At 48.7% G+C, this 18,642-nt stretch overlaps 1 protein-coding gene across 1 annotated transcript; it reads left to right on the top strand.

Annotated features, from left to right (window-relative positions):
• Positions 1–1,534: 1,534 nt before the first annotated feature.
• LOC143166602 (cytochrome P450 3A24-like) lies at positions 1,535–14,948 on the top strand. Its single transcript, XM_076351115.1, has 13 exons — positions 1,535–1,618; positions 2,644–2,737; positions 3,880–3,932; positions 5,290–5,389; positions 5,814–5,927; positions 6,529–6,617; positions 7,224–7,372; positions 7,878–8,005; positions 8,341–8,425; positions 9,416–9,576; positions 9,791–10,017; positions 11,479–11,641; positions 13,802–14,948. The coding sequence occupies exons 1-13, from the start codon at positions 1,548–1,550 to the stop codon at positions 13,895–13,897; spliced, it is 1,530 nt and encodes a 509-aa protein (XP_076207230.1). The 5' UTR covers positions 1,535–1,547; the 3' UTR covers positions 13,898–14,948.
• Positions 14,949–18,642: the final 3,694 nt, after the last annotated feature.

The raw sequence follows: 18,642 nt of genomic DNA, 5'->3' as shown, positions 1-18,642 counted from the left end.
TCTGGACGTGCTGGTGGCTCAGCACCCGCTGCATGTGTTTTATGAGGCAAAATAAATGTTTGGGCAGAGGCAAAGAACGCTGCTGGCCTCTGGGCATGGCCACACGCAATCTGCCTGTGCTGACTGGCAGATAATTGCAAAAGCACTTGGGTTTCTTCAAGGCTGAGTGTGCCCAAGGCAGAAGAGCGATGCCTGGTGCAGGGGAGTACGATGCATGTGGGCTCCTCATCTGGGGCTCGTCTCCCCTTGGCCACGTGGGTCTGCCGGTGGGCTCAGGGGACACGGGGAAGGGGACTGCGCTGGACTGCACGGAATAGGAGACTCATGGTCCTTCCCAGTGTGATGGGGGCAAAGGAGACCATGTTCTGACCCATCCCCACAGCCACCCACCAGCACAGAGAGTTTGCATACCTGTAGCTAAACTGGCCAGAGGCTCCACTGCACAGTCTGCCCGTATGCATAATGCATTTTCCCCGTTCCTCTGGTAGAAAGCAGCCGGTTCCATGTGTGTGTCTGGGGGACACTGAGCTGCCTAAAGCCAAATAACAAAAGACATCTTGTGCAACCCCACGCCTGAGAGCAAACAGAAAGTCAGGAGCAGAAGTGAAATGGAAACCCATCCCAAAATGCCATGGCTGGGGAGCGTTGGCGCTCCCTGACCTCCTTGTGAGCGCAGTGCTCACCGTGCCAGCAGATTGCTCAGTCCTCAGCCACCTCCTGCATGGATGCCTATGCCCTGGTGGCTTCCTGGGGCTTGAGCCATGGGCAGGCAAGTCAGCAAAGCCATCAAGCTGTGCAGTGGGACGTCAAGAGAAACTCCCATCGGCTCAAGTGCACACACAGGTTGTGCTCCTCACCAAGTCTGAGGTCCAGAGGGCTCTGCCTGAGGATGACAGACCCCTTTCAGTCCTGGGCAAGTGTTTCCCAGCAGGTCTGTCTCCTCCAGCCCCTTCTCTCCTGGGCCCTAAATAGGAGGTGCAGGAGGACAAAATAAAAGGGGATGGGAGCGGGGAGGCACAAGGGAAGGTATATGGTGATCTGGGCAGCCAGAAACCCCCCGGGAGCTGGGTCGGGACAGTAGCAGTTCCTGGGCCCTCCCAATTATACCCCTCAATAAAAGCGATGAAGCCAGCAAAAGCAAGACTGCACAGGGTAAGGGGGAGCAAGTCTGCTTCAGCATCGCTGCTGCTGCAGGAACAGCCAGGGGCTCCCCCTCAGGCCCACATGAACCTCATGGCTTTCAGGTGAGAGGCAGGAAGAAAGGGTTAAGGAAGTTGATGCCCTTTGCTACCTTTTCCCCTTGTAAAAACTGTCCTTTCAACAGTTTCAAATCTCAAGACATGTGGGGCTGGGCATCTTATTGACATCTCAATCTAGGGAGAAACCTGCCCAAGGGTTAAAGTTTGAGCAACGGAGCAAACAAGACAACTCCTCCTTTGCCGTCATATGGGCATGGCTGTGGCTAAAGGCCAGGGAAAAAAAAAATCATAAACCAAAGCTGCGGCTTCACAGGAGACGGGTGCTCCTAGGACAGGCTGGAAGACACAATGGATCTCCTGCCAAACTTTTCTTTTGTTACTTGGCTGCTTCTCATCATTTTCCTTAGCCTCCTGGTCCTGTAAGTAGAGGCTGGTCCCCCAGGGTGACCAGGGAGGAGGAGAAGCCTGTGCCTGCAGCTGGGGAGGGGCTGGGGCAATCACCCTCGGTATGAAGTGCCCGAGTACATGAATTAGTGTTAAAAAAAAACTGATCCTCGGTCTTCCTGTGCTACCTTCAAGGCAGAGGCAAGGGCTGATAAAGGGGGGCTGCGGGGCTCCCCCGTGCCCTCCCAGTGCCAGCTGGAAGGGAAGGAGGAAACTGGGCTGGGCAGGGAGGGAAATAAAAAGGAACTTCTTGATTTTTTTTGCTTTTCTCAGCAGATCCAAAAGGAGAAGTAACTTCTGTGCTTTTAACTGCAGCAAGCTCTGCCTGGCTGCAAAGTGGGCAGGGTGTCCCTGGCTGGGCTGGGCTCTGAGAGCTAGGAGGCAGGGCAGTGGGTGATGTCCATGTCTGCCCGTGTGCTTGTGCCAGCAGAAGCCCCTGTTTAAATAGTTATGTTGGCAAAATTGCCCTTTTGCTTATGTCACTCAGGGGAGCTGTAGTGAGCTATACAAGCAAAAACTTAATTTTGCTATTATAATTTATGTCCCTGCTCAGCTGCTGTGCTGCTGTGGCTCTACCACCTGAGCATCACAGTAGGTCTTTGCAAAGACAAACACAAGGGCAGGTCTCAGCTTGAGAACTTAATCCCTCTGAGACCTCTCTTCAGCCACCTGAGTCACAGATCTCTGATCTGGAGAAATAAGTGAGGCCCCTGAATAAAGACCTGAGGTGCCCAGGTATGCTGTGTTTGCCTAGGCTGGGCTACAGCTCCTTTCAGCCCTTGTCTTGTATCAAAATGTACCCTGAATTATCTTGTACCCCAAGTGATCCTGCATTTATTGCAGGAAGAGGGTATCCTCTGCAGGTCTGCTGCTGCCGCTCCATAGTTTCAGCTTTCTCTGGGTGGCAGGAACTGGCTATTTAAGCTGTTCACTGTACTCAGGGTGAAGAACCTTCTCTTTTCATCGCATAAATGCATCTCACATGCTCTTTGCTTGGCAGCTACGGGATATGGCCCTTCCAGGCCTTCAAGAAGCTGGGCATTCCCGGGCCACGGCCTCTGCCGTTTTTCGGAACTCTCCTGGAGTACCGGCACGTGAGTACCGGCAGCTGCTGCTCCGTAGCTGCCTGAGATTCTTACTTGTAGCTGGTGCTGCTTTTCCCATCCTTTGAGCATCTCTTTCCTCTGCCCTTGATTCAGTCGGGTGGAAATGACGCTTTCAGGTAGGAAGTTCTTTGGACACACAGAGAACGCAAAAATTACTTTTAGGGTCTGGTTGACCTGAATGAGGCGTGCTGCGTTTTTCAACTACTTTGTAATTTAAAAGTTATTAATTTCTCCCTGGATTTCTACCTGCTCCCCAGCAGCTGAAGATCTGCTGGAAACAAAGAAAAAAAAAAATTAGAGAGGTGCTTAAGACTGCTAATTTCTGAGAACTGCATGTTTCTTTGTGCTTTGTGTCATCCCCATGAAGAGGCTGAATTAGCCCCAGCAATGCCCCATCTAGCCACTTGCTGTTGGGCCAGCATGAGACTAAGCCAGGCGAATAGATTTCTAAATAAAACTCAAATATTATCAAGTTACCAAACCTTACCAAATAACTAGGTAGTAGCTGGTCCCAGGTACCTGACTGTAAATGCAGAACAAAATGTATTAGCTTCAATGAAAGAGGTGTTTTAGCTTGTGTTTTCTGGGCTTACAGCATGCATGTGGCCTCTTACTAATGGTTTAGTTGATGCATGGTGAGTGTTATGTGTCCCATAAGTTTCATCCTTACATGTAACATCAGTTAAAACCTTAATGGAAACAAAGCAAAACAAAAAAGCCATCATCACTCGGGTTGAGTAACTGCAGTGGAAGATCTCATGAGGACAAGGCAGAAGCAGCTCTAACTTGTTGAGCTGAAGATGAAAGGACACCCTGGGATCTAGTTCTGCCTGCTGACTCTACTCACGCTAAAACTGTGTACCCTGTCATACCTTGTCTTCATTACATTTTTAGCTCAGGTTGGTTAGTGGACGTTGAAAGTGTTGGGGTTTTTTTCTCTCTCTCTGCTCTCTTTTTTCCCTCTAGTGCAAATGTCCCCTAAGCGTCTACGTGACTCTTAAGAGCTACCATGCACCCCCCAACCTCTGCCACTTACAATGGGTCTGTGGGATGCACTGCACTGCCAGCTGTGACCTGCTTTGATCACTCTTCACTGGCAGACTGTTCATTTCTCCTTTCTTCTTTTGCAGGGAATCACGAATTTTGATCAGATGTGCTTTGAAAAGTATGGCAAAATCTGGGGGTGAGTTTCTTTCTGCAGAACGAAACTGCCTGTTTGGGGTGCTCCGCGGCCCCAAAATAGGATGGAAAAAAGTACGATGCCACCATGTCTCAGCACTGTAATTCCAGCAGTGACAGCTTGGGTCATGGGGAAAATCCAGGTTCACCACTGGCAAAGTCTCCAGCCGTCTCTCCAAGGCTTCTCTCCTGCTGGGATTTCAGTACGGTGCAGGGCTGGGATGACGGCGGCCAGTCTGGAGGGTCATGTGTTTGCATAAGCTTTGAAAATAACCTTTTTTTCTTTTTCCCTTTGGGAGCATTAAAAACAAAACAGCAGTGTTAGTGACCTCGGGGCCAGGAAAGCTTGCACCACAGAGCACCCAGGGAGCTCCCCTTGTCCTCCAACACCCGCCAAATCAGCATGGCCATATCTTTATCTCTTAGCTCCAGATGCATCAGTGAGGGAAGGCACCAATCATTTCCCAACCACGCAGCCTGCCCAGAAAACTCCACTGCTTGGTGTCAAACTGAGCCTCATGCCTTTGAAGCTTCTCTTTTGTCTGTCTTGAGCAGAGAACAAGCTGCAGGCTGCCGCAATGTTTTTCATCTTGCTCCCTGCCTCTCCCAGAGCCGAGGCACAAGCTACCTTTCAACCTGCCTCCCCGCTTCCTGCACAGCGCTGGTTTTGTGCAGGGGCCTCTTATCAGGCTTCTCTTGGGAACCTCTCAAACTGAAGCAAAATTGTTGCACAAAAAAAAATCCTAGGAGGCTTCATGAAACCTAGCACATTTTTTTGAAAGATTAAATGTTCTCAAGCCTCTTGAAGATGGCAGCTTCCCTCGGCTGTGGCCCAAGGCTCCCTGCCCTTTAGCCCACACCATGGCTTTTAAGTTTTTCTGCCTCTGTTGATTGGAAAATGGAGGAGACAGACGAGTTTTTCCCCTCTCATTGCCTCGTAGGCCACGCAGAGAAATCTCTTTACCCCACAGGTAGGCTATTCGGTGTGGATTTATTGACTCCAGCTACCAGTTGTGGAAACAGAGCTCAGACAGCCCAAGTGCAGGGGATCAATGTCATGGCAAAAGCTGCCTTTTATCTAAACCCACACTGCTTTGGCAACTCTTTAATACCACAGACGATTGCTAGAAATGCTCATGCTGTCTGTGTTTGGCACTTTCTTTCCCTTTCTCCTGTTTTACTACATAATAAAACAGTTTCAGCCTCATCCCTTTGGCTGTTTTGTCAGAGGGGACTCAGCTGGCCCAAACCCTCTGGGCTCCAATAGTCAATGTGCATGGCTCTGGCCACAGAAGAAGCAGGCTGCTTTTGCTCCGACTGACCGTGAGCGATGGACTGACTGTGGGTTTCTCTTGGCTTAGGATTTTTGATGGCAGGCAGCCTGTGCTGATCGTTTTGGACCTCATCCTCATCAAAAACATCCTGGTGAAAGAGTGCTATACCGTTTTTACCAATCGCCGGGTACGTACCTAGTCCTGTGCTTTCCTCTCCAGTACAGAGTGCATGGAGCAAGAAAGAAACTTTCTTCTTGGTTTCTGTTGTCTTTCTCTGAGCCCTTCAGCAAGTAGTTGCTCTCTGTTGTGCCCCAGTTTATTGATGGTACCAACAACAAAACTAGGGAGGTGTAGAGGCCACTGTGGCTGGGACATGGGGACATCAGCCTGGATGTACCCTAGGACTGATGTCATTTATGACTCTTACACTTTTATTTCCATTTCTGTTTGCTGTTTGAGGTAGACCTGATAGGACTTCAGGGGTGAAGTCAACACTTCGGGGGGGGGGGGGGGGGGGGTTGGCATTGCTGTCATGTTGAAGGGGGCTGGAAACCTTCACCCATCTCCATGTATAACCGTGTCTCTTTTGCTGTAAAATTCTCCCTGTGCAGAACTCCAGTCTGAACGGGATCCTGGAGTCGGCCATCAGCGTGGCTGAAGATGAGAAGTGGAAAAGGATTCGCACTGTGCTGTCTCCAACCTTCACCAGCGGGAAGCTGAAGGAGGTAAAGCAGAGGCCACTGGTACTTTGCATCAATAGCTGGAGGAGGACTGGGCCATTTCCAAGTACAAACCTTCCCCTCAAATGGGAAAGTCACCCCATTTGTCAAGACCACATTCATTAGCACCTGCGTTGTTGGGTGCAGTTCAGCAACACGGTGGCTGTCTACCATAATGGGGAGGGAGTCAGGAGAAGGGTACAGGGGGATGAAATGGCTCACAAGGTATTGCAGGCTGAGGCTGTTGGCCCTATGACCTGTATTTTCTTCTTGCTAAGCACATCACTCAGACCATGGGTGCCCACTTTCCATGCACTTGGAAGCCATGTTCACTCCCAGCTGGAGTGGAGGCTTAGCTGGAATGGGAGCTGCGTGTGGATTTTGGGAGGAGAACCTTGCTCAATTATAGTCAGATGAGCTCTGTGGACTGGTTATTAAGATGAGAGAAAGCAATGTCTGAGGCCTGGAAACGATACCTTCCCCATGCCTGCCCTTCCTCAACAAGGCAAAGACTGGGCAAGTCGCAGAGGGCAGTGTGGAGTTGCCCAGCCTTGTTTGGTGGAGGTGAAAGAGTCAACAGTGCCTTCTGCTTTGGTTTTCATTTCAGATGTTCCCTATCATTAACCACTATGGTGAAAAATTAGTGAAGAACGTTGAGAAGAAAGTGGCTAATGATGAGTTCATGACTATGAAGGAGTAAGTAACTGTGTGGGGCTGACAGGAAAGAGTTTGTATTCAGTGTGGGGAAGGGGCCATTTTGGAGAGCCTTTTCCATCCTGCAGCGTAGATCCCTTGTCAACTATGAAGGCAAATTCCATAGCGGTCATGGGCATGGTATGTTCCTCAGCAGTGGGCTTGCTGTGCTCTGTTCAAACGGGGTGGCTGTGCTCTATTCCCCGTTTCATTTCTCTGGGGATGTATTTTGAGGAAGGAGTAGGGCCATTCCAGAAGCCCTGCAAGATATGGTATTTTTTAATGCCATTTTTACAATCATCTCTTTTACAGACAGAAATCAGAATACAGTCTTTGTTACCCCGGACCGCAGTGCTTTCCAACTGCAGCCTAGGTTTTTGACACTGAGAAAAATTGGGGGATGAATGCAACTGGGGAAACTTGGGAAAGTATAATGCCAGTTACTGCCAAATCAGGACAGGACCTACTATGTTAGGACTCTGCACTGAGTCCTTGATTAAAAGAGATTCCCTCTCAAGGGATTCCCTATCAAGGATTGTTCCTAGGTGGGCTCTTATTCACTACGCTGGTTGGGTTCATCCCATTCACTCTCTCTTCTTCTCTTCCTAGCATTTTTGGAGCCTACAGCATGGATGTGGTGGCCAGCACTTCTTTCAGTGTGAATATTGACTCCATGAGCAACCCCAATGACCCCTTTGTCACCAACATTAAGGAATTTCTCAACTTCAGTCTCCTAAACCCTGTGTTCATATTCTCAGGTATGACACAGTTCATCTCATACAGCCCTGAATCGATGTCAGAGGTGGTGACCACCTGCATTTCCTGGTAGCTCCCTTAGTAGCTCTAAGTCCTCTTTGCCATGTGGGAGATGCTTAGCGCTTTGCAGGATTAGATTCACCCTAGCAGGTCTGTAGAAATATTTCCCCAGGGAAACCACAGTCAAGATTTGTATAACCCATGTGGGTCTTTGCAGCATCCTCCTACAAGCAGAGACCCTGTTTACAGAGACGCGATGGAGAGCTGCTCTGTCACAGAGGGCTGCACTTACTGTGGCGTTGTGGCCATATAGTGATATATGGAGGAGATTCTCAAGTGCTATTGCATGCCAGCCATGGTTAGGTAAAAAGAGAGCTGAAGGAAACAAAAACCAATTTTTTGGGGTCAGGGTCCAGGTTTACCCCTCTCCTTTCTATGCTTTGTGCCAGTTTTTAGTTTCTTGGGCCCCTTTGAGCTAAAATATATCGTTCTCCTCTCTCCTTTTAGTGTTGTTCCCCTTTGCTATCCCAGTGATGGAAAAGATGAATGTGACACTGTTATCCTCAAAGGCCATGGACTTCTTCAAGGGCGTCTTCATAAAAATGAAGAAGGAACGGGAAAAGGGCAGCAGCACGGTGAGTCCAGCCCAGGTGGCCTCTTCTCTTCACTTCTGAGTGCAGGAGGGACCTGGTAGCATCTTCAGAAGCTGTGGTGTGTCGCCTACTCTCCATAACAGCTCCCAGCTCATCAAATCTGGGGAGGGCCAGAAGCATGCCCCACCTGGGCTTCCATGTGGAGAAAGTATCTGTGTTTGCAGAGGGTCTCTAGTCTGAACCTCAACATGCATTGAAGCCATGAGACTGCTGGTGGGGCTGCAAATGGAGCAGGTGTCTCAGCAAGGAGCTTGTGCTAGACAAGGTTTGCCTCCTCCCCACCCACATCTTCTCTGACTGCCTCTGTTTCTCCGTAGGACCGGGTTGATTTCCTGCAACTCATGGTTGACTCGCAGTGCTCACATGACAGCTCCAAGTCTGCTGAGACTGACTCATACAAATGTATGTCTTGAGATCTGTCCTCCTCTCAGCAGAAAGCACGGTAGTTCCTCGTGCGGTTAAAGGAAGGAAGTAGGAGAGGATTTTAGGCATTAATCCTACGCGAGATTCAAGGTCTCAGTAGTTGGGCCGTAATGATGTTTATCACATATCAGCCATATTTTATTATATCCCATTTCCTGGGATAAATCCTGAGGTCTGTTTGTGCAACAAAGAGCAAACAGAGTGAATATCTCCTTACTCCCATTTCTTATTTTATCTTCTCCGAAAGCCAGCAAAGTTGGCTGTGTTTCATAAAGCACACAAAGCACATATGCTGCACGTACCTTGCTCATCTGTGAGCTCATCTCTGTTCCTCATCCTAGGTAAACTGTTAGATTTAGAAAATAATGGCTCAGCCAAGGCACAGGCCCAGTCCATCAACCTCAGTCAAGGCAGGATGCTTGTAAACTTTTGAGGTGCCAGGACAGGGTATTTGTACGGCAGCCTGCAGTGCAGGCTGCATCCTGGCAGCGCTTGGACACTACTGCAGTACCAGCGTTAAATCCTGTATTTTCCTTATTAACAATGCCACATTATGCTCAGGGCTACTAATCCCTCAGCAGCGCAAGGCCCACCTCGTGGCTTAGAGGAGCTGCTGGACATCTCTTCATCTCTGATTTTTCCTGGCATGTGCCCCTATTTTTTTTGGCCCAGGAGCATGGTCCCAGAAGATAGCAGAGACTTTCTGAATCAGGCTCAGGCTGCAGATACCCTGATTCTGCTCTTAAAGAAAGCAACGTTACACTGCTGATTTTGACAGCAGTTTTCTGGCTGTACAACAGTGCCAGACCCTCCCCTTTGTGGTACCAGAGGGTTAGCTGGATGTTTCCTTTGCCAACTGTTAAGAGGTATGAGTAGCGTTACCTAGATTGATGAGTGGGATCCTGAATTCCCAAGGGTTAATCACTGTAGTTTTCAGCTTCTTGCATGTGCTTTTATGCCTCTTTTCAGCATTAAGTGATGAGGAGATTCTGGCCCAGGCTCTTATCTTTGTCATTGCTGGTTATGAGACCACTAGCTCCACCCTCAGCTACATATCATATAACCTGGCCACCCACCCTGACGTGCAGCAACGACTCCAGGACGAGATCGATGCAAACCTGCCCAACAAGGTAAAGGAAGGTGGGGAGATGCTGGGGTTGTTCCCACCTGTACCTTGTAGACCCTGAGCCAAAAGCCAGGTTGGAAACAAAACAGAGTGGAGGAGGTGCTGGCACTGAGATTTCCCCTCCTCTGGTCTCTGATGCCTGAAGGGGAAGCGTTGCGGGGGTGTTGGGGTGGGGAGCGAAGTCCCGTGTTCATAGCCATCCTGATTCCTCTCCCTAGGCTACTCCCACATACAACGCCATCAAGCAGATGGAGTACCTCGATATGGTGGTGAACGAATCCCTCCGGCTCTACCCCCCTGGGAGCCGGCTTGAGAGGATCTGCAAGAAGACGGTGGAGCTCAATGGTGTGACCATTCCAAAGGGTGTGGTAGTCATGATCCCAGCCTACGTGCTACATCGTGACCCGGAGTACTGGCCGGAGCCAGAGGAGTTCAGGCCTGAGAGGTGAGGGACAGGCAGGGGGAATAGCTGCACGCTCAACCTCAGCCCTGGGAGTGGAAATGGCAGGGAAAGTGGGGAATGCATGATTATAACATTTAAATTAGGCATTTATCATTGTCTGACATCTAGTCCCAGCATTACCGTGAGGGGAGTTTTATGATCTACATCCATAAACTGTGCATGGAATTTAATTAACTGCATTGAAGGGAGCGACAGTGAGAGCAGCTCCCAGCAGCTGTAACACTGAGGGGTTTATGGCCAGATATTAAAACAAGAGCCATTGGGTGACTGGCACAGTGCCGTGCAAATCAGCAGTGGAAGGGCAAAGACAGGTAGGAAATAAAACTTAATTTTCAACTCAAGTTATGAAAAAATCCTTGCTTAGGAGTCTCTGTCAGACCCTGCGAAATGAGGCGATAGCCCAAGGCAGACCCAGGAGACCCTGGGCCTGCCAGCCTTCAAGTGGCACAAAGACGCTGAGGGCTGGTCCAGAGAGAGCAGGACCAGATCTGTGCCCTTGCATCAGGAATTGAAATGCCCCTGGAAGCTAACCCCAGTGTGGAGATGTGATGACTTTTGAGACAAAACGTGGCAGCAGTATCAGGCAGAAGTTAGGGAGGGAGATGGGTGCTGCTGAAATCCCCTATGGACCCCTCGTGTTGAATGCAGAAGGAACCACTCAAATGGGAGTACTCTCGCAATGGGCATGTTACACCAGTTGCTCCAGTAGCTGCATCCTTACTCCAGTTGACAAACTGGGCATGGGTAGCTGGACGGGAGCTCTTTAGGGATCACTTGCCTTGCTGGGAGTTCATCAGTGGGATGTGCTGGTGTCTCAGTAGTGAGATACTTCACTGCTGACTTAGCATGGCTGAGGTTTGTACCTGGACCTCAGGCACCGGGAATGAAAAGCTTTCTGACATGAAAACTAACTGATCACTAAGCAGTATTACTGAAACTGCTCAGCGGCAAATTTCTCTGTGAAACTGATTGTTCTTCCCTGTTTTTCATGATGAGGAGAGGAATGGCTGGCATGTCTCAAAAGCAACCTTCCCTTTAGTCACACAAGGGGAGAACGTCTTTGTGTTTGCTCAGTCCTTTGATCTAAAGGGAAGACGTGAAGCTGTGGACCTGTGTGGTTTAGGGTTGGAAATCCGGGTTTAGTTTTTGAGCTGAGAGGGAGTTCTGAGAAAAGTGTAGCTATGAAATCCATTAGCATATTTCAGGTATTCCCTGTTCACCTGATGTATCTGGAGATGCACAGCCAACTCCAAGCAGCAGGATAAAAGCAGAGGCATAAGGTATCTATTGAGACAGAAATAAGGGACTTAGCTGGGTTCTTCTAATACATACAGAAACACAAAAAGCTTTTGCCTTCCCAGACCTCTCGTCACTTCAGATCTGAAAGCTGACATATCCTGGAACAGTAGCTCTTTCTAACTTTTTTTTTTTTGTTATAAACAGGTTCAGTAAAGAAAGCAAAGAGTCTATTGACCCCTACACCTTCCTGCCATTTGGGGCTGGCCCCAGGAACTGCATAGGAATGAGGTTTGCTCTCCTCATCGTGAAAGTGGCTATGGTTGTCCTGTTGCAAAACTTCTCATTCAGAACCTGCAAAGACACTCCGGTGAGGATATGGGATGATGTGTTTTATTACCTGCCCTTTAGTCCCACTGAGATGGTCCTGCACGCTCTCTTGCCTACATCTCAGGACAAGTAGGGAACTTTCTCACATGCACATTAAATACCTCTCTTCCCCAAGGAGTTCAGAGACCACTGAACCTTGCCTGTAGACTTGGGTTTTACTACTTCACACAGAGATCGGGGAGGAAGATTTCACTGTGGATTGGAGAGGCATATGGGAATAACTGCATTTAAATCTTCTCAGTTAATTTAAATGGTTTACCACAAGTTACTGATACATTTTTTTAAGCCTCTACAGAAGCAAATTTAATGTTGGTGGAGTATGTCAGGCTGAAATCCCCAAAGTCCTCTGCCTCTCTTTGGGTGTACCTAAGTTGTAGGGTGCTCGCTCCCCCATGGTGCACTGCCAGTCTGCCTTGACCCGGCTTAGGAAGACCCTGCTCCAGCGAGCAGAAAGGGAGTATCCCCCCAGCCCGCTCCAAAGCTGCGCTTTGCCACACAAACATGTTTATTCTCTGTGAGAAATCCCAAGACACCAAAATTCATCTCTTACGGGCCACCAGGCAGTCTCTAAAGGCTAACAATTTTCAAGCAAGCGCAATCTGAGCTAAATTTGAATTGGCGACCCTCTCCCCCTTTGAGGCTAGGCAGGATCCCTCCAGGTTTTGGTTTTGCCCGGCATCCCAGCGAATGCCGCATGCGGTACTGGTGGGACAGGCCCTGCAAGATGGGGCTGTTTGACATAAAGTAAATGCGATGGCTGTTGGAAACTATATGTCAAGCAAGCCCTCCTGAAAACATGGCAACTCCCGGTGACTCAGAGGCAGGTAGCACTATGTTTGGTGTTAGTTTCCAGCCCCGACCCGGCTCTCTGCACTGACTGCTGCAAAAGCCTGTGCCATTAATACATTTCGTTCATGAGGCGAGCTTGGGAAACCAGAGCAGAGGCGGCAGCAAGTGTATTCAAAGGACATTTGTTGTAAGAAACAGAAAAATCCTTATTAGATTGTTACTTGGCATGGGTGCTCGGCTGGAATCTCTGCAGATTCAGATTGCAACTCAACTAGTAACCTGGAGGTGAAAGACTGTAATAGTCCATTAACAATGCAGTGACCTATCCACCCTCCCCCGAGTCTAATGACATTTTTCTAGTCCTCTGCAATCCATAAAATTGATTCTTTTTATAACTGCCTTTAATTAAAAGGAGACGAGTTAAATATGTATTGTATTATTGGTGCCCATAAGTTTATGGGGCTCTTTCAGCCCTTTTTTCTACAGAAGATGTCATGTACATGAGATAAGAGCGGGAGGGAAAAATTCATGCCAGAACATCCCCTTGGAATATGTATATGGAAGCTGCAGCCTCCTCTCACTCCTCCACTGATGGCACATTGGGCTCCGAGCCACATTGCTTAAATTTCCCGAAACAAAGCTTACTGGGATATGGGGATTTTAATGTAGCTTGTCGGGCTGGGGGTGTATCACCTTTGTCCTGATGGGGAGAAGGAGAGCTGGGATACGAGCAGCATCAAATTGATGGGGGAGACTTGGTAAAACTCTCTTCCCTCCCCTGCAAGATGACTCCTTCCAACACCCGCTTTAAATGTTCTTTTTATTGAGATTTCCAGCCTACCCATGGGAGCCTCTCGCTTTTCTGTGTGAGGATGCTTTTTCTTTAGTATTCAATCTGAGCAGCAATCTTAGTTTCGTTCTTCCCGGAGAGCTTATTGCTTCTCCATCTCCCATTACGATCTAGCTCCCCTTAGCACTGACACACTTCAGCATTAAACAAAATGGCACTGCGTGCCCCTCCTTAGCTGCAGCTCCCCAGGTGGATTTTGGCTGCTTTTCCCTCCACGTGCAGCCTGTTGATCAGCGCACCGAGCTCTTCCTACCATGCCATGTGAAAGCCAGAATTCACTAACCAGTTTACTCAAGAGCTGAGGGCTATTAAACCCTAGCTCGTAGCTGTTTTGCATGAGCAATAGTGATAGTCCTGCTATAAGTGCACCTGTAAGTTAGGAAATGCGTTGAAAACAAGGGCTGGCTGAGATGTATGTGGGCTGTAGGGGTCCTGTCAGTGTCATGACTGTCCTTTTTCCCAGCTTACATGGCTATTTTGGTTTTTTGCCTCCTGCTCAAGATCCCGCTGGTTCTGAACACAAAAGGTTTCATGCAACCAAAGAAGCCCATCGTCCTGAAGATGGTCCCCAGAGCCCATGCTGATCTGGAGAAGTGAAGGAAGCAGGAACAGATCAGAGGCTGCTGTTCGATGGTGCCTCCTCTAACTCTTGAGAGGAGACTCAGGTTGATGTGTGCGCTGTAGAAATGTCAGCGGTGCAACCCCCCATTTCACAACAGGGCTTGAGGGGTTTGGCCCAGCATAAATACATGAGCATTATCCTAATGAACACGAGCCCCAGGTCCCGCTGTCCCTGATCACAATAGGCATTTTGCAAGACCATTTGCACTCAAATTATTTGGGCATTTTTTTCTCTCCCTCTGAAGAGGTACTTTTCTAAGCAATTTGATTCCAGACACTGTCAGTCTCTTCTGGCAGTGTAATTCAAATCAAGATAGGGAGAGCAAATTGCACATAGTTAAGTAATGCTACCATTGCTCCTGTTCCTACTGCCTGCTGGGTGACTCTGTATGTCTTCTGGTTTTATTCTTGTGGGAATGCAGAGTTGTCCAGGGCTATTTCCTCAGCTGTGTGCTATGACCCTGACAAGTGTTAAAAGTGGTCACATCCTTGCAGGAATGAATGCCTGCGGCAAATTTTCTGATGCTGATTTATTTAGATTTTCTTATGGGTTTAGCTGGCTTTTGCATGATTCACATTGCAGATGAGTTAACTGGAGGAGCCCAGAGATAAGCAGTTACCCCTAATGACTGGAGATTTGCAGAATGGGAGAGAAGTGCCCTGCCTGTTTGCTTATTTTACCACGGGCGTGCAGCCATCTCCCATAGAAGGGACTGTCAACACAGGCACCATCTATACTGCCGTCATAACACCTTTTAATCTCTGATTTATATTAGGCCATTGTAAGACCAGCTTAACTGAATTAATAATGATGCAGGGTGCAGCACTGAGAGCCTTCAGATGTCCTGGAGAACCCTAGTCGGGAAGAAAGGTGTTGCCTTCGGCTATTGAGAGCTGGAAAGTCTTGCTAGACTTTGTCATTTTTGTAGATTCTAGAAGACCTGTATGCTCACATTTCATATTATTCCTCCAGAAACTGCTACTGGAGGGCTAACTGCAATAAAAAGCTCACTTACCTCTTCTGTAACCAGCTGATGCCAGTCTCTGATTCTGTTCTTTCCTCTACACACAAGTGAATCCATCTGTAGGGCTCATAAGCCATTGGCCAGACAACGGTGTGGTCTCATCACGTCTCCCAGCTGGGCTTCCTCACTTCTTTGGTGGGATTCTCAAAGGAAGTCCCTCTGCCTCAAAAATCAGTGCCACAGAGTGGAGATAGAAGTCCTCTCTTGCAGTTCATTCTTCCACCGTCACCTTGTAGCACCACAAATTACTGAGGGCACAGCCTTGCTGGTCTCAGCCAGCATTTGTCTTTCTGTGAAAGCAGAGGGCTTTGATTCCAGCATCTGCTCCGTGCTGCAACCAGCTGACTTCATGCAGGGTGTAAATGCTCTCCATGCTCTCTCCTAAACACCTCATGCACCTGCTTCAGTGTACCCTTCCACAGGAGGATGTCTTCTGCTTCCAAGCTGTCAAATTTCAGCGCTGGGTGAAATACTTGCATGTGCATATGTATCTAACCCAGTCACTACCATGTATAATGCTGCTTGCATTCCTAGAGGATTAAACTCATTATATCCTGAATGAATCCAAGGCGTTACCCCATGCGTACCATCAGTAGTAAGAACTGCTTCTGGAGGTGCGGCGTTTAAGATATCCCAGTCCAAAATAAATAGCTGAGCAGAGCCATTGATGGTGTGAGGTGTTTTCCATTGCAAAATTGGGCTGAGGAACTTTAGTTGCCAGACAGGAGGTTTTATATTTCTTTTGTATTCTTAGATAGATAGACAGATATATTCTTTTTGTATTTCCTTTCTATATTTTTGAGGAATTGAGTAGAAAACCCCAAAAGAGACATAATAACCTTTCTGCAGTAGATTAAACTCCCCTGCGAAAGACACCCTTGCCTGGAAGCGTAAGGGGAAGAGTAAGGCTGCTTCTCTAGAGAGTCACCAGTGAGCTGGGTGAGAGGGTTAGAAAATTCCCAGCAGCTCGGGCAGCCACGGCTTCCCCTTCTGCCTTCGTAACCTGCAGCAGTGCAGCTCCCTTCAGCCACCAATGTACAAAAGTGACAATTCGTCTTCATTTTCAGCTGTTACTGTCCCTTTTTTAAAGCCATGGCACTGTGTTTGACTGTGATGGCACATCTCAGGGGAGAACAACAAAATACAGAAGCAGTCAGAGCCCTGGAGAAAAAACAGCCGAAAAGTGCCTGCACCGTCACAGCGGTTCACAAAAAGGGGCATGGAAAATCCTCAGGTCTCTGCCTTGAGAGGTGACCGAGAAGATGAGGGTGACAAAGTCACACACAGTGTCACAGGTCAGGGATGAATTAATAACCTTGCTGGAGCAAAGGCCATAGCTTGCCCGGTTGGCAGCGAGGGAAGGGTTTTGCCTCCTCGCTCCACGCCTGTGGTGGAATTAATCACTCACATGCAAATGTCAACACTATGGAAAACATCCTTCAGGATAATCTCTCTCACAAAGCTGCTTAACATTTTGGTAATATACAGTTCACTTGCAGGTGTCAAAGGATTTCAGCCTCTCTCATCTCTGTTCAAAGGCGTCTTCATCTGCTGGCATCCCGTGCCGATGAAGCGGGTGAGCAGGCTGCTGCGACCAGCAGCACCGACGTACCCGCGGAGAGACCGACCGGCGAACGCACAGCCCTGCTTTATCTCCCGGCACCTGCGCGGGATTCTGGCAAGGGACAAAATGATGCTGAGGCGTGCCAAATCTCGTCTTCATTTCACTGACTTCGGTCGTGCTTAAGAGCAGAAAGTGCACACCTTTGCCGGTTCCTACTTGTCTTAGAGGGAGGTTTGCCATCGGATTTTGGCTTTGTGGAGTAGCTGGGGGTGACCTTGCAGTGGGGAATCACTCGGATACAGTGAGTGTTCCAGCAGGCACAGCACACAGGACACTGTTTCTTGGCTTTATTCCAGACTGAGCAGCTATTTGGGGGTTGTTCTATGTGAACCCTTTCTGGTCCGATTTCCGGGGGTAACGAGCATGCACCACTCCCCCGTAGCTAGAGGGAAATAGAGCTGTGCTCTTCAACAGCTGCGTGCCTCAGTTTACCTGCATGTAAAATTTTTAAAAAAATTTTTTACAGCTAGGCAATAGTGAGCGTTGGCGTGCATCCACCTTATGCCATGCTTCGATTCAGATCACAGCAAGGTCACAGAGTGAGCAAATGGGTTTCCTTTTGGATGACGCTAAAGCAGAAGTGCTTCAGCTTATCTAACGTGCTCCAGCTGCTGACAGCTTGAAGCAAGTCCCCCTAAAAAACATATAGGACGAATATAGGGTCCTCAGCATCAACTCCTTTGCTCTACATATCCCCTTCCTATAGCACAGCACCACTTCCTAACGCAAACATAGCTTCAGCTTAGCAACAGCTCCTTCTGTAAGGATAGTTCACCATCAAGTTGCATCATTCAAATCTGGCCCCATTCACTCATGCTTCAATTATTTAGGCTGGTTTCAAGTGAGAGCACCCACTTGCACTTAACATGGTGCTCACTCATTGAAGTTGTATCGCTGTCAGGCTTAACGTGTTCGAGTGCTTCGCTGGCTCTCGGTCCTCTGCCATCACTGCGTGAGTTGGCGAGCTGGGGGTCCCCCGGCCGGTCCCGGGTAGAGTGGTCGTGCCTGGCGCAATTTGCAAGGCGCTTGGAGCTTTCCTGACCCTGACCCAGGCTTGCATAGAGGTTGTCTGTATTATTGCTGCTGGTGCTGTACTGGACCCACTGCTGAAGAGAGACAGGCCTCCGGACACCCTTATTGAATGCTCGATTTGGTTAAAATCAATAGAATAATCAGCCCACAGAGTCTGCCTAAAGGTCAGGAAGCGGTGATTTTTTTCCTGCAGCAGCTTTGCTCCTGAGCTTTTGTTTTAGTGTGAGAACTGTGAGCAAAAGCACTTCAGCAGGTAGGTTATAAAAGTGCTATGACTGCTGGTATTAAGCTGAAAGGCTAATGTAAGCAGTGCATAACAAGGTCTCCTAAAATAGAGAGGTAAATTCTTTGCAGCGCTCATTTCTTAGACAACTCAAAAATGAGCTGGTGACGGACACGGCACAGGCTGGGCTGGAGTCCTGCAAGGCAAAATGCAGAAGAGCCTCAAAGAGGAGTCAACCAGCTCTACCAGGAGGTAGAGGATGCCAGAAGAAGGGGTGCCAGACTGCGGGATGGAAGCAGGTGGAGAGACCCCCTCTTTCTCACCCCATTCCATCCCACGGCCCCAAAGTTCGTCCCCCCCACCCTCTCCCATCTGTCTGTCGCACAGACACACCTCTGTGGCTCCTCAGTCCCGCCTGTGCCAGCAGCAGTCATATGCGGTGTCAAAGGACACGACAGCATCCCCTTAACAGGAGGACCCGTCTTTACACCTCTAGTCACTCAGGCACATGTATGCTATCGGCTGGACACACGACTTACCGTGGACTGAATTTGCAGAAACACTTTGATCTTTCATTTTTAAGCCCAGTGATTCAGTCTCCCACAGAGCTAAGGTAAACGGCTGCGATGCTGCTTCGGTGGATTCAAGGTTTCAAGTCAAACAGCAGTCATTTAACCACTCTTTTAAAGTTCATATCATTTGAATGTCATATGTCAAACTGATGCTACTTCCACTGAAGGCAAATAGATGTTTATTCCCCTCGCAGCTGGCCAGCAGTCTGACATTCATTATTGAAGCCTTGCAGCTGCCAGGGATT

This window comes from Aptenodytes patagonicus, chromosome 13 (assembly GCF_965638725.1).
Source record: "Aptenodytes patagonicus chromosome 13, bAptPat1.pri.cur, whole genome shotgun sequence".
NCBI classification, from domain to species: domain Eukaryota; kingdom Metazoa; phylum Chordata; class Aves; order Sphenisciformes; family Spheniscidae; genus Aptenodytes; species Aptenodytes patagonicus.
The sequence above is the reverse complement of the archived record's forward strand: the minus strand, read 5'-3'. Positions and strand labels throughout refer to the sequence as shown.